General features: G+C 38.9%; 1 protein-coding gene across 1 annotated transcript; it reads right to left on the bottom strand.

Moving 5' to 3' along the window:
• Positions 1–2,006: 2,006 nt before the first annotated feature.
• foxa (forkhead box A sequence) lies at positions 2,007–14,194 on the bottom strand. Its single transcript, XM_060926912.1, has 2 exons — positions 14,135–14,194; positions 2,007–3,138 (listed from the first exon to the last, which is right to left on the bottom strand). The coding sequence occupies exons 1-2, from the start codon at positions 14,192–14,194 to the stop codon at positions 2,056–2,058; spliced, it is 1,143 nt and encodes a 380-aa protein (XP_060782895.1). The 3' UTR covers positions 2,007–2,055.
• Between the last annotated feature and the right edge of the window lie 549 nt (positions 14,195–14,743).

Raw genomic sequence — 14,743 nt, 5'->3', positions numbered from 1 at the left:
TCCTAGGGACGTTCTCTCCAGGCATTTTAGCGCCATTAATGTTAGTTTGTTCCTAAACATGACATATGAACAGGTGAATATGCATTCTTTTGCACAAAATTAGTATAAAAATTCTTATCTTACGCCAAATTATTATGGCATGTTACAAAAAAATCAGAGTCCCCGTCTCCAATTTATGAGAAGGAATGTAGTTAATGCATGAGTCCGAGTCATTGGTGCTCAAGTCCAAGTCAAGTCACAAGTCCTTAAAATTAGCACACGAGTCGGAGTCCTGGAATCGAGTACTACAAGCCTGATTCATGTTTAATGGACTTAGTTACTGTATATTTATACTGTAGTTGAAATACCACCGTTTATGAGGAAAGAGAAAAATGTGAAGAGAGATTTTGCTACCTTGTGTCTAACTAAACATCCATCCATCCATTATCTCTAGCCGCTTTATCCTGTTCTACAGGGTCGCAGGTAAGCTGGAGCCTATCCCAGCTGACTACGGGCGAAAGGCGGGGTACACCCTGGACAAGTCGCCAGGTCATCACAGGGCTGACACATAGACACAGACAACCATTCACACTCACACCTACGGTCAATTTAGAGTCACCAGTTAACCTAACCTGCATGTCTTTGGACTGTGGGGGAAACCGGAGCACCCGGAGGAAACCCACGCGGACACGGGGAGAACATGAAAATATAGGAGTTTCAATGAAGTCAAAATTTTAAGGTAGCCCAGTTACTAACTTTTGGGTTGTTTTACAATCAGGGTACAAAGTTTGTGTCACGGGGTCCAAAATTCATATTGATTCAAACTGGTTCTTTACCAGTTTTTAAGTGAAGGACAAGTTAAAGAAAAGATTTCAGGTAATTTTTTGACGTGTGTATGGTAGTTTTGTGTAATCTGCTATAAGATAAAGAAGATTAAGTGTAGCTTTAAGCAGGGCTGGGAGAAACAAATGAAGTGATTCTCGGAGAGGACTTTTTTTTTTGACAATTCAGAATCCACTCCTTCCATAGTGCTTTTAAATATAAGGCTGTAAGCTTTGTGTTAGTTGTCTCTAATATTTATGTCCCAATATCTTGACCACATTTTAGGATGAAAATAATCATTTTAGATATGTTATTTTATATTGAAAAATTAGCTGTCTCGGAGAGGACTTTTTTTTTTGACACAATTACATACTAATTTGATCAAAATAGTCTGAAAACTTACTGGCATTCAACATTAAAACTTAACTATGTTTCCAATGATATGGAACCAATATGTGTTTTATGGTATAAAGAATGATTTAAGTGCATCCCTTTTGGAGCTACCTGTGGTCAAAAAAGCACTTTTTCTAAATGACACGAGTAATTTTGCTAAATATGACATATATTGCCATACATTCACCAAAAATAACGTTATCAGCAATTTTTTTTTTGCATGGTAAATAGAGCTATCACAGGGCTACAATAAACAACCGAGTTTATTTTGTCAAGCCTTTTGATATTGAAGATAATAAGTGTTAAATGTGATTTTTAGCTTGCGTACCATGATTGTAAAACAACCCTTTTTTAAGTTCAAACGAGGTCATTTTTTATAGTGCTATACTGGACGAATTTATGTTTTTGGCACTCGGTTGCTGTAAATGACAGGGCGCTTCTAAAAATTTACGAGAGAGTAGCCATATCACATCTCGACTTGATTTTATTTGAAGCTATGTTGTTATTAATGTCATCCTGTCCCACCAAAATCTATGGTCACATGTGGCTGCTGCAAACCAGTGTCAACGCCAAGCTCGTTCAGCTATGGGAATGTTCATTTGAGGTCGATGAAATCAAACACAACCACAAACACTTCAGTAATATCTGCTTCAGGACAGCATTCAAAGGCAGTTTAAGAACTTTATTTAAGAACTGACTCATGAGTCCTGTCAAAATATACTGCAACTATGACAAACACGTTTGCATTTGAGGGCAGGATTATTATCTACGGTAAAAGGTTTATTTTTATACAGTATTTTCAAAAGGTCGGTCAAAACACACTCGAGTAGCTCAGGAAAAAAAAACAGGTAAACTAGTGCTTCAGGAGGAGCTTAAAACTGGCAGTGGGCACATGCTGAGTCCAGAGTAGCACACTGAGTCTCCTGCATATGAGGATTCCTCCTTGCCTGTGAGATATGGATTATACTGATGGATGTTGGAGTTTGATGATGGATAATAAACAGGGTAAGCTACAGGAGGCTCATAGCACTGAAAGTCCATAATTGGCGGCACAGACAGAGGCTGGTGGAAGAAGGGTTCTCCATGAATGCAAGACTCCGAAGGGCAGGAAGCAGTTGGTTGAAGTGTTGACATGGTGGGGCAAGGTATATTTGTTAGGTGTGCAGAAGGTTCTGAAGATGGAGGAAATGGAGTCAGTGAGTGTGTGGTGTGTTGCTGAGGCAGGATATGTGAAGGTGACATGGGAGGGCAATCCATGACTGGTGGCAACACTGCTGGCATTGGAGGTTTCGAGGGCTGGGGTGGCGAGCTGGATGATAAGACTGTCGGTTTAACCTCTGATGCCTTTTTCTTGCCCTCTTCCTTTCCTGATTCTCTGTCTGCCTTCTTTGAAGCGTTTTTAGCTGCGGATGGTGATGTTGCACTCTGGCACCGGAAACGTTTCTGCCGGCGCATGTAGCAGCCATTTTCAAACATGTTGCCAGAGTCAGGGTGCAGGGTCCAGAAGGAGCCTTTCCCTGGCGAATCCGGGGACCTTGGGACCCGCACAAAACAGTCATTGAACGAAAGAGAGTGGCGAATGGAGTTTTGCCAACGCTGTTGATTTTGCCGGTAATAAGGGAAGAGCTGACGGATCCAGTCGTAGATCTCGTTCAGGGTGAGTTTTTTCAACGGTGACTGCTGGATAGCCATGTAAATCAGTGAGATGTAGGAATAAGGAGGCTTGGTGTGGTTGAAAGTTCTCCGATACACCGATTTCAGGTCAGGATGATCCAGTCGATCTGTTTCAGGACACCTCTGTTGGACCAGGACATCTGGTGGAGACTCGATCCTTTCTGTCTCTTCTCCAGCCATCGATTCTTTTGGCAGACTGAAGACGTGATAGGGTTTTGGAGAAGAGTACGGCTCACTGCTTAATCGCATACTGTCTGCTCCACGATAAGCCTGAACCGAAAAGGCAAGTGAATATTAGGAAAACTGTTTGTAAGGCTTGTCATTAAAATAGCTTAGAAACATACAATGGAGATTTCTGAAACAGGAGCATGACCACATTCTCAGAAAGAGAGGCATGAAACTGTACTTTTGCTTGGTGATGGAGTGGGATCAACAAGGGTCCATATTTTATACATTTAATATGTATTTTTCATCTTAAAATTCTTTAAGTTGATTGGATCTTAAGGAGGACTGATGTATTTTTAAAGCTTTAGTCTTTAAAGCACAAGTTTCCAATCCTAGAGTACACCCTGTCCTGGTTATTTTAATGTTTTTTTTTTTTGCTCTAAAACACCCACCCACAGTCAGGAAGGACTGTTAATTAGCTGAATTAAAATAAAGCTAATTAAAGGTACACAACATGCACATTTCCAGGTAAAAGACACATACAATAGATGGTAAAAACTATGTATTATTGGCACCACATTGGTCAACACCCCAGTGGCAAAGAAAATAGTTTAGTAACTTTATTTCTGCACTTACGGTAAGAACATTATTGTACCTTGAAGGCCAATTTATGCTGACAACGCAGTCCTCGCAGACGGTGTCGCAGATAGCGTCTGCGTAGCCCCCCCCACCTTCGCAGACGCTCTGTGCGCACCTCCCAAAAATTGTGACCACCGCAGAAGCCTCGCAGACAAGAGGGCTCTGATTGGTCCACTCTACATCCGCTGTACACGCACTTCCGCTTCCCTACTTTCCCGGTTTGATTTGTTTTCACGACCGCCATTTTTAAAAACACGAGCGAAGATGGAGCAGCACGAAGAGCGGTTGCTCGAGGAAGTACGTACATCTATACGACTCCAGTTCTAGTCATTATAAGTAACCAGAGGATAAACACTCCACTAACCACACCCACCAACTACTCCTAGCGATTTCGCGACTTCGCGCCCCCTTGCGTTGTAGCGGTGAATAGCATCGTGCACGCCTATTACTCCCCGCTCAACGATAAATTACAACTGTCTGCAAAAAGCTGTCTGCGAAAAACTTGTCGCAAGAACATGCAGAGGCCTTTAGGGCTACAACAGCTTATCACTGGGGCAAGGTATATGTCTGTACCCTTTATATACTGCTTGGGAACATATATGTACTTTTTTGGACCTAAAAAAAAGTACGCATAGGTACTCTGAGGTCCAATAACGAGCCCTCGGGGTACATTAGTGTACCTTACGGACAGAAATGGACCCGTACTCTACCCCATATATACATATTACTATGCAAAAATCTTAAAGGAACAGTCCACCGTATTTCCATAATGAAATATGCTCTTATCTGAATTGAGACGAGCTGCTCCGTACCTATCCAAGCTTTGCGCGACCTCCCAGTCAGTCAGACGCGCTGTCACTCCTGTTAGCAATGTAGCTAGGCTCAGTATGGCCAATGGTATTTTTTGGGGCTGTAGTTAGATGCGACCAAACTCTTCCGCGTTTTTCCTGTTTACATAGGTTTATATGACCAGTGACATGAAACAAGTTCAGTTACACAAATTGAAACGTAGCGATTTTCTATGCTATGGAAAGTGCGCACTATAATGACAGGCGTACTAACACCTTCTGCGCGCTTCGACAGCGCATTGATATCTGAGCTCCGTATCAATGCGCTGCCGAAGCGCGCAGAAGGTGTTAGTACGCCTGTCATTATAGTGCGCACTTTCCATAGCATAGAAAATCGCTACGTTTCAATTTGTGTAACTGAACTTGTTTCATGTCACTGGTCATATAAGCCTATGTAAACAGGAAAAACGCGGAAGAGTTTGGTCGCATCTAACTACAGCCCCAAAAAATACCATTGGCCATACTGAGCCTAGCTACATTGCTAACAGGAGTGACAGCGCGTCTGACTGACTGGGAGGTCGCGCAAAGCTCGGATAGGTACGGAGCAGCTCGTCTCAATTCAGATAAGAGCATATTTCATTATGGAAATACGGTGGACTGTTCCTTTAAGGCCTCTGCATGCTCTTGCGACAAGGCTTTCGCAGACAGCTTTTCGCAGACAGCTGTAATTTATTGTTGAGCGGGGAGTAATAGGCGTGTGCGATGTTATTCACCGCTACAACGCAAGGGGGCGCGAAGTCGCGAAATCGCTAGGAGTAGTTGGTGGGTGTGGTTAGTGGAGTGTTTATCCTCCGGTTACTTATAATGACTAGAACTGGAGTCGTATAGATGTACGTACTTCCTCACATCCTCGATCAACCGCTCTTCGTGCTGCTCCATCTTCGCTCGTGTTTTTAAAAATGGCGGTAGTGAAAACAAACCAAACCGGGAAAGTAGGGAAGTGGAAGTGCGTGTACAGCGGATGTAGAGTGGACCAATCAGAGCCCTCTTGTCTGCGACGCTGTCTGCGAGGCTTCTGCGGTGGTCACAATTTTTGGGAGGTGCGCACAGAGCGTCTGCGAAGGTGGGGGGGCTACGCAGACGCTATCTGCGACACCGTCTGCGAGGACTGGGTTGTCAGCATAAATTGGCCTTTAGGCACCCTATTTTTTTTTTTTACACAAACTTTGTTATAGATTTCTATTTTATGACTTCTATATTATCGAGTCGATACAAAAACATTTTAGATTCCAAATGTTCCTTTTCCAGCACAAAACCAAATGTTACAGGGGGGAAAAATGTTTGTATCTGAGCAGCATATTACATAAAAGGCCACTTTTCAGATTAAAAAAGAAAACATAATGAAGGCTACTGGGTTTTGGTGCAAAATTAAGACGCGAGTGTGACAGTCAAAGTGTCCAGAAGAACTGCGGCTGGTTCTGTAAGATGCTCAGTAAAACCTACAGCTCATTTCCTTATCAAACTGCACTCAGTGTACCTGAGACTACTATTTTTTTTTTTTTTTAACCAAAGGGTCGTCTCACACCAAATATTGATTTCGTTTCATTTATTATGGCTTACTGTTTATAGTATTTTTTTTAACGTTGAAACATTCAATTTCATTATTTTCAAGCTATTTTTGGTCTACAGCATTTCTTTGCATGCGCCTAAGACTTTTGCTCAGTGTGTGTGTGTGTGTGTGTGTGTGTGTGTAATTCTGACAGTGTGGTAGAAGGGAATTGAGGTACTGAGTATGAATGTTTTGGTTTTTTTCCCTATGCTCCAGTCATTGTAGACCCGAATTCAAGAAACCAAATTAAATGGTCAGCGACCAGTAAATTTTGTAGATTTTTTTTTTAGCTCATGAGCTTGTGTTTGGATTTCAGCTGGAATTCCTCCTCAGTGGCACCTCTTTTGAGATTCGTAGGGGAGAGCGAGGAAACTTGGGACAGGAAAGACAGGACAGTTTGTATTCTCATAAATGAATTTCAACCAGTCAGGTTTTAGATTAGATCAGAAGTTCGATGTTGATCCTTAGCGTAACCTACTTCCTTTGGAGCCATGAAGCTGGACACTGTAGTAAGGTCTGTGCAGTTCAATATTTTTGTCAACCAAAACTTGTATTTTCGACTTCGCAGTCCACCTCCATTCTATGGTGGAATGTATGCTGGAGATTTCGGGATTTGTTAGAAATGTAGCCTAGTACAGTATTATTTATTAAGCTAAAATTCGGGGGGGGGGGATGTTTAAGGATTTTTTTTTCTACAAAATGGCCAGATGGGGAGAGTTGGGACAGTTCATGTTACATGTTTTTTCTTGTGGTTTACAAATCTAAAACTGTTTGAAAGTTTTGTTTTTGGTTTGTCGAGTCAGGTTTTGGGTAAACTGATATTCTTTTCATCGCTGTACCAGCATTGTGTGTTCGTATGAATAAATACAAATTAAACATGTCGGAAAAGTATTTCATTTTTGTCCCATATGTCTCTCGTCTCACTTCAAAAATAAAAGAATGACAGAAAAGGTGAAATCTGAAGGCCAGGTGAGAAACTAATTCTGTGGTAAGACGATATAGTAAATGGGACATTCCACCGAATGGGTGCCATTTGCTTGTTGTACCACTCCCAAATTAAACTTAATTTGTTATATATCTTTTCAACACTGATTATAATAACACATATTTAACTATTCAAAATGTGTATTGGTCAACCTCAGGCTACGTTATTTATTCTTTTACAAGGTTTGGAAGTCAAAGATGGCTGCATACTCTTTATATGAATAACAGGACTGAGTTTTTAGCCTAGGATTAGCTAATACATGGAATTAAGCCACATGGCGTCATCGCTAATAGCATGACCACATTTAGCACATTCTAGTGATTTACCAAAAATCTGTATTTTTCAAATAAACAAATATCATCTAAGAAATAATTTAAGTAACAGGACAGTATATTGACATTGACCTTATCAGTCAAAGTTAAAAAATCATTAAATATACAGAAAAGTAAATGAGAGAACTAACTTTTGGTCTTCCTATGGCCTTCAGAAGACACAACTGATGTAACTTCCTGTTGAGCATGTGATTTATGGAATGTTCCAAATTTGTCAGATGGGGTAATATGTTTGGGTAACAGGACTGAGTGAAAACCCAGGGATACGACTAAAATGTGTATTTTAACTAAGATATTGTGGATTTCTTATGAAAAAAATATATTTAAACCATGGATAGGACATGGAGTCACACAACAGTGCAAAAGAAATACTGTTTCTGAAGGATTTTAATCATAATATTTCATAGTTAAGTATAAAGTTAGAGTGTGGGGACAGGTAACACATGCTATTTTTCAGTGTTTTTAGGTAGTTTTTATTAATCCTTACAATTATATATCTTAAATTTGAAATCAGATCAATGTGCAGGACATTCTGCGTAACAAGGAAATGTATTTTAAAGTACATTTTTATGTGCATTTATACATATCATTTTCTAGGGACGGAAATGGCACAGACAGGGCTCGACATTAACGCTTGTCCGCGACAAGTGATACTTTATGTCGGACAAGTTCATCGTCTCAGTTACTTGTCCGATCAGACAAGTGCCAAAATACGCCGATATTCAGGTTACATATCAAATTTATCAGTTTATTCACATGATTTCTGAAGCATCTCACTCGACATATTGTTTTGATGAATCGCCGGATGTTTCTATTCGGAAAGAGCGATGTGCGCATGCGCAATATTCCACTTGCGAAACCGGCCAATACCACTTCGTGTATTTGAGCTAAAAAGTAAACGGTCGTTTATGATTGGTTTTAATCGTGTCATACACGTGGATTTGTTGACATGTCTGTTGGCGAGATCATTATTCAACTGTATATTTACGTTGAGTGTGTGGTAATTTCCAAATCTTTGAATTGTTGTTGGTGTTCATTCTATAGCCGAGCGTGTGCTGGCGGGGAATGTGCGCCTGCATGCGTGTGGATTGACAGGGAGTGAGGTAGAAGTGGGGTAAGTTATCTATGAAATACCAAGCTGTCAAATGGCTGCTAATTAGGTTACTGGCTGTATTAATTAACTAATTAGTAATGGGAGTTTAGGGATTTGAAACATAGGGCTCTATAATTTAGATATAATTATGGATTATTTGAAATTATTAATTATCTTTTTTTTTTTTACCATTAAATACCATAAAGGAGCCACACTGAATAATTAGACAACAACAATTAATCAGTGGAGGATATATATTCAAAGTTAATCATTTAAAAATGAATATATATATAATTTTAATTTTCTGGTTTTCAATTTCTCATAAATAAATTAATGATTGATAGAGTCCAATTTTTTTTCTGCAGTGAATAGGTTTTTATCAGTTGTTTTTATTTGTAGCATTGTTATTTGTTTCTCTTGTCCAAACTAGTGATATCAAGTCATAAATTTTATGATAATGTTACTTTTTGTGATATTTGTTACTGACCTGCAGAGTACTGATCTGTGTATATATAATGGTTAGTGTTTCTGGATCTCAGTTATTTTGTTCTTAAAATTTTATGTTCATAATTTCTACTCTATTGGAATATATTGCTTCTGAACTTCAGCATAATAATTGGTGAATTATGGTATCAGTCTGTTTTACTATATTTTTGAACTTTTGCCTCAGTATATCAAGTATTGATTACTTTTGATTCATAGATATTATGCATATGTTGTGAATTCAGAAACAAATGCAATAAAGATTGTTGGGTTACAAATAGTTTATTTGTGTTTTGTTTTTTTCTCAAATATTTCTTCGAACAAGTCAACTTCACATTCAGACAAGTAAATTTCCTTTCAACTTGCCCGACAGGACAAGTGGTTTCAAAAGTTAACGTAGAACCCTGACCGAGTCGGTGGAATAATTTGTGAGGGGGCTATAATTTTAGGGGGAAATTGAAATTTAAAATTCGCAGGGCTAGGACAACGTTAAAAATGTTCAGTATCTCTATTTGTGGAGTAAAGCTATGAATGTGGAGCTCATGAAATGTACAACGATAAACCAGTTCAAAAAAAGGTATAAGGAACAGATCTTTATGAGGTATAGGGAGGAGGAATTACAATAACATGCTATTGATAATATAAGTGTATATATGTGGGTATGGGTACATACGGATATATTATATAAACAGTGAGTATTTTTTTTTTGTGTGTGTGTATATATATATATATATATATATATATATATATATATATATATATATATATATGCATAATTGTATATAATATATAAGCTAGGGTGCATCAGTTGCCCTCACTTTCATAAAATCTGATGCATTTTTGTTTGGGTGTTCCTTTTCACCAATAAAGACATCCTGTAAAATTGTTTGACCATATTCAAAAGTCTAATGGTGGCACCATGAGGTTCATTTTTTGCCAAAAAACGCTTATTTTATGTTTTCGCGTAAGGTTTGAATCACAATGTTGGACTCCATTTATTGATTTCTTGTGACCCAGAGATCATGTTAAGAACCTTTGCAAGGGATTGAGAAGCATTAATGTGATTCATAATACATTTGTATTGTTTAAAAGTAGTTGAACAATGATTCAATGAACAGCTAAAACTCAAACTGTGCTTGATAATATATTTAGAATATGTACTAAAAATGTGTATCTAAGATATTTGGGATACTCTATAAGGTGCCATAATGTTTCATGAAAAGTGATCGAAATTTTGTCATAAAATAGCAGCTTTTTCCATAACTTTGAGCTCCTGGTGCCACCATTAAACTTTTGAATTTTGTCAAAATATTTCACCCAGTGTGTTTTCTTACCAAAAGGAACATAAAAACAAAAATGCATCATGATCGGAGGAACTTTTCATTTTTAGGGGGCAACTGATGCACCCTAATATAAGCATAATATGCGTAATTATGATATGGGTGTCTGTGTACCATATATGGATGTGTATAGTTATAGGTATGTGTATATGTATGTACTGTATATATGTATTGTATGCATAACATAAGTATTTGTATATATATGATTCGATTTGGGCGATATTGTACCATGTTGGTATGTCTTGGTATGTTGGTATGGGTTTTTTGTTGTTGTTGTTGATTTTGCTTTCTTTTGTATATATAGTTTATTATGGTGGAAAGTGACGTTTGATTAACGGTGGTATAGAGGGTTAGGATTTGATAAGTTGTTTACTTCTTCCTAATCCTTTCCGAACATTATTATGCTATTGCCTTGTGGCTACGCTATTCTGTTTGTTTATGACGATGTTTTGATAATTGCATTTTTAATTTTTTTTTATATCTTCTTTACTGTTCGGAATCAATCAATCAATGGCTCAAATACTCTCTATTGCAGTATATGAATGCGACTTTACGACCTGCAAAGAATTTCACACATGCCCCTTTTCCACCAAAGCAGTTCCAGGGCTGGTTCGGGGCCAGTGCTTAGTTTGGAACTGGGTTTTCTGTTTCCACTGACAAAGAACTGGCTCTGGGGCCAGAAAAAACGGTTCCAGGCTAGCACCAACTCTCTGCTGGGCCAGAGGAAAGAACCGCTTACGTCAGCGGGGGGGCGGAGTTGTTAAGACCGACAACAATAACAAGACCGCGAAAGGTCGCCATTTTTAAGCAACGAGAAGCAGCAGCTGTACAAACGCGAAGTCATCCATTATTGTTGCTGCTTCTTCTTCTCCGTGTTGTTGCTTCGATGTTTGCGCCAAGGTTTATGCAAATGTAGCGACGTAACTGACGTATACAGCGACATAATGACGTGGCTTCCCTTAGGCCAAAAAAAAAAAAAAGTGTGTTTCCGGTTACGTAGATTTCAAAACTAGGGTCGGTAGGCAGGCTTTTTTTTTTTTTTGAATTTTTTTTTCAAGATGGCTGCCATAACCTATATTTAGACAGGAATAATTTCACAAAATATAATGAATTTCTTTGTAGGTCACCTGAGTTACCACCTTCTGATGAATCTGATGCAGCATGAGACACCTTTTAACATGAATTTTTCTGTAAATATAACAGCTCAATACACCATGAGAGAGAGAGAGAGCAGCCCCGCCCCTCTCTGCTCCCTGAGTGCAGCTCGTCGCCTTGGTAACGGTGCAGGGAAAAGACACAATATAACAAGCAAAGAGCGCTTTTTCTCAGAGTTCCCTCTCCTCGAACAACGCTGATTTACACGCAAACGAAAGGAGCTATTCACAAAATTATTTCACATTGAGTGCTACAAGGCTCCCATGAACACATTAATGTATTTTTTTTGTCCCTAGTGTAAAAATGTGGACACTAGAGTGAGTTAAAAACAAGTGACTTTTCTGATTTTGCAGTAAAAGCGCTGCCACGTTTATAATGTGAGTCTATGGGAGAGCGCAGCTGTCCTCTCCTTACTTTCAGGCTTCTCATTCAAAAACTGTAAACCCTATTGCTCAGGGAGACACTTGTCTTGATTCACACAATGTGTGACTACAACTTTTGAGAAAGTTGTGTGTGCAGAGTGAAAATTGTGGCTGAGAAAACAGTTTAAATGAGAAAGTTAGAGCTTTTTTTTTCAAGCTGCCTACACTCTAAACTCCTCAGCCGGCGCTTGTGGAAAGCCCTGATTTTCCCAGTGGGTGACAAAAACTTCCGGTTCACGCGGTTGGGTTATATGTAAAAGTCGCGACTGGGAAAAAAACGAAAAAAAAGTTTAGGGTCGGGCGGTACGGATTAGGGTCGGTCGGGTAACTGGAAACACACTTTTTTTTTTTTTGGCCTGAGCACCGCGAGCTATGGAAAAGCAAACTGGTTCTCAGCTGGCTCGCAAGTTGAACGAGTTGTGAACCAGCACTGGCCCTGAACCAGCACTGGCCCTGAACCAGCCCTGGAACTGATTTGGTGGAAAAGGGGTAACGATCTCCAAAAGTTGACAACTTGTCCCAACTCTCCCCGCTCTCCCCTAGTGTTCAGTAGATTAGCTCACTCGCCTCGCTAATGGGAATGCTGCTGCGGCCGCCCACCCTGCTCGGAAACTCCTTTCTCCTGCGGATTGTTCCTTTTTAAGTCACTCGCCGTCCGCTATATTTCTGTTTCATGTCGAAAATAGTGACTGAGGGTTCTTTAGAGACGAGCTTGTGACTTCCGTTGTCCACTTTTTTTTTTTGCTCAGACTTCCGCCTCAGATTGAACTCACTCACGCTTTGTTCCGCTGAGCGCGAGCGCGTTAGTCAGTGAGAGAACCGCGGAACCCAATCACAGAGTCAATCAATGAAGTCCAGTCGGACCACACACAGTGTTACACACACACACTCTCACTCACTCACTCTCAACTCGGGAGGTGAAAGTGCGAATTGTCACATAGGATATTTATTTAATATTATTATTTTTGATTAAATGCGATGTGTACACTTGTTAATCTATTTACACTTATAATATATATTAGGGTGCATCAGTTGCCCCCTAAAAATGAAAAGTTCCTCCGATCATGACGCATTTTTGTTCTTATGTTCCTTTTGGTAAGAAAACACACTGGGTGAAATATTTTGACAAAATTCAGAAGTTTAATGGTGGCACCAGGAGCTCAAAGTTATGGAAAAAGCTGCTATTTTATGACAAAATTTCGATCACTTTTCATGAAACATTATGGCACCTTATAGAGTATCCCAAATATCTTAGATACACATTTTTAGTACATATTCTAAATATATTATCAAGCACAGTTTGAGTTTTAGCTGTTCATTGAATCATTGTTCAACTACTTTTAAACAATACAAATGCATTATGACTCACATTAATGCTTCTCAATCCCTTGCAAAGGTTCTTAACATGATCTCTGGGTCACAAGAAATCAATAAATGGAGTCCAACATTGCGATTCAAACCTTACGCCAAAACATAAAATAAGCGTTTTTTGGCAAAAAAAAAAAAAAAAAAGAACCTCATGGTGCCACCATTAGACTTTTGAATATGGTCAAAAAAATTTTACAGGATGTCTTTATTGGTGAAAAGGAACACCCAAACAAAAATGCATCAGATTTTATGAAAGTGAGGGCAACTGATGCACCCTAATATATATTATATACACCTGCAGAAGGAAATGTTTTCACGTAGGGGGAAAAAAAATGCTGAATTCGATTTCACTTGTATTTTTTAAAAGGTTATTTTTTTTCTCCACGTGTTTTCACATATTCACAGGAAATTATATGACGAAAGTAAAAAAAAAAAAAAAGTCGAAATTTCGAAAGTCCGCTTGTTTTATTCCACACTAAATATGTTAATATTTATGACTTTCGTTTACATGCTGGTTCCTATAGTTGTCTTATTTCCCCCGAAGCTTTAAAACGACCCAAAACGCAAAAAAAGGGCTAATTTTCACACTTTAAATATGTGTAATATAATAATGATTATAATTCAGGTGAATAAGCTTATACATATGGGACATTTTAAGCTAAACATTAGGCTAATTCATCCTGTGGGGGAAAAAAACCCCAAAACATAACAGTAAATTAGTAATGTCCTACACTTATTATGGCCCTATGTCAAGAATAAAGGCAAGAACTGACCAATCAAATGAGAAAAAAAAAGTGAATACGAATTTAAAATCGTTTCAGTCGAATTTAACGAAGGTTAGATAAAACTAAAACATTTCACTTGATGTTAAATTAAAACAGTCTCACCTGGTTCATGTAAAAACTTGGCCATTCATCACATCTCTCTTGTTTCACTCCACCAATCATCTTCTACTCTTCAGGAAGTTCGAGTGAAAAATTAGGCCTATACAGGACACTGTGGGTTGTTGTTGTTGTTAAACAAAGCCCTGGAGCTTTCTGAAGCTCAGCTTCTCCCAGGTTTGCAGGCTGAGCAGTTTGCTCAGCTTTCAAGGAGCTGTGAGAGCTTTTTCTGCTCCAGTCTCCCGCCCAGCTCCCCGTCCTGCCCTCTGCACATTTACATTTATTCTTTACATCTGAAGTAAAATACAGTCCTGGCTTTAGTGCTAATAAACAAACCCAGCAATAAAAGTGCTGCAACAGCAACTGACCTGAAACAAGTGCAGGATGTACGGACATTAACCTACACAGACACAAAACAGGACAAACCCAATTGTTCGAAAGATGTGTGTGTGTACATATATAACAATTCTGGGATATTTTCAGTCGACATGAATACAGGATCAGATGAGGTCTTATATTTATAACTATCATTTTAAACAGAAGCGTTGATTATTTCAAGGGTCTGTTTCTAACCCTGTGTATTGGTTAAAGGACATGAGTTCAGCCTTTATTTGT

Source organism: Neoarius graeffei, chromosome 8 (genome assembly GCF_027579695.1).
Source record: "Neoarius graeffei isolate fNeoGra1 chromosome 8, fNeoGra1.pri, whole genome shotgun sequence".
Lineage (NCBI taxonomy): Eukaryota > Metazoa > Chordata > Actinopteri > Siluriformes > Ariidae > Neoarius > Neoarius graeffei.
Note: the sequence above shows the minus strand (reverse complement) of the source record. Positions and strands in the feature narration are given on the sequence as shown.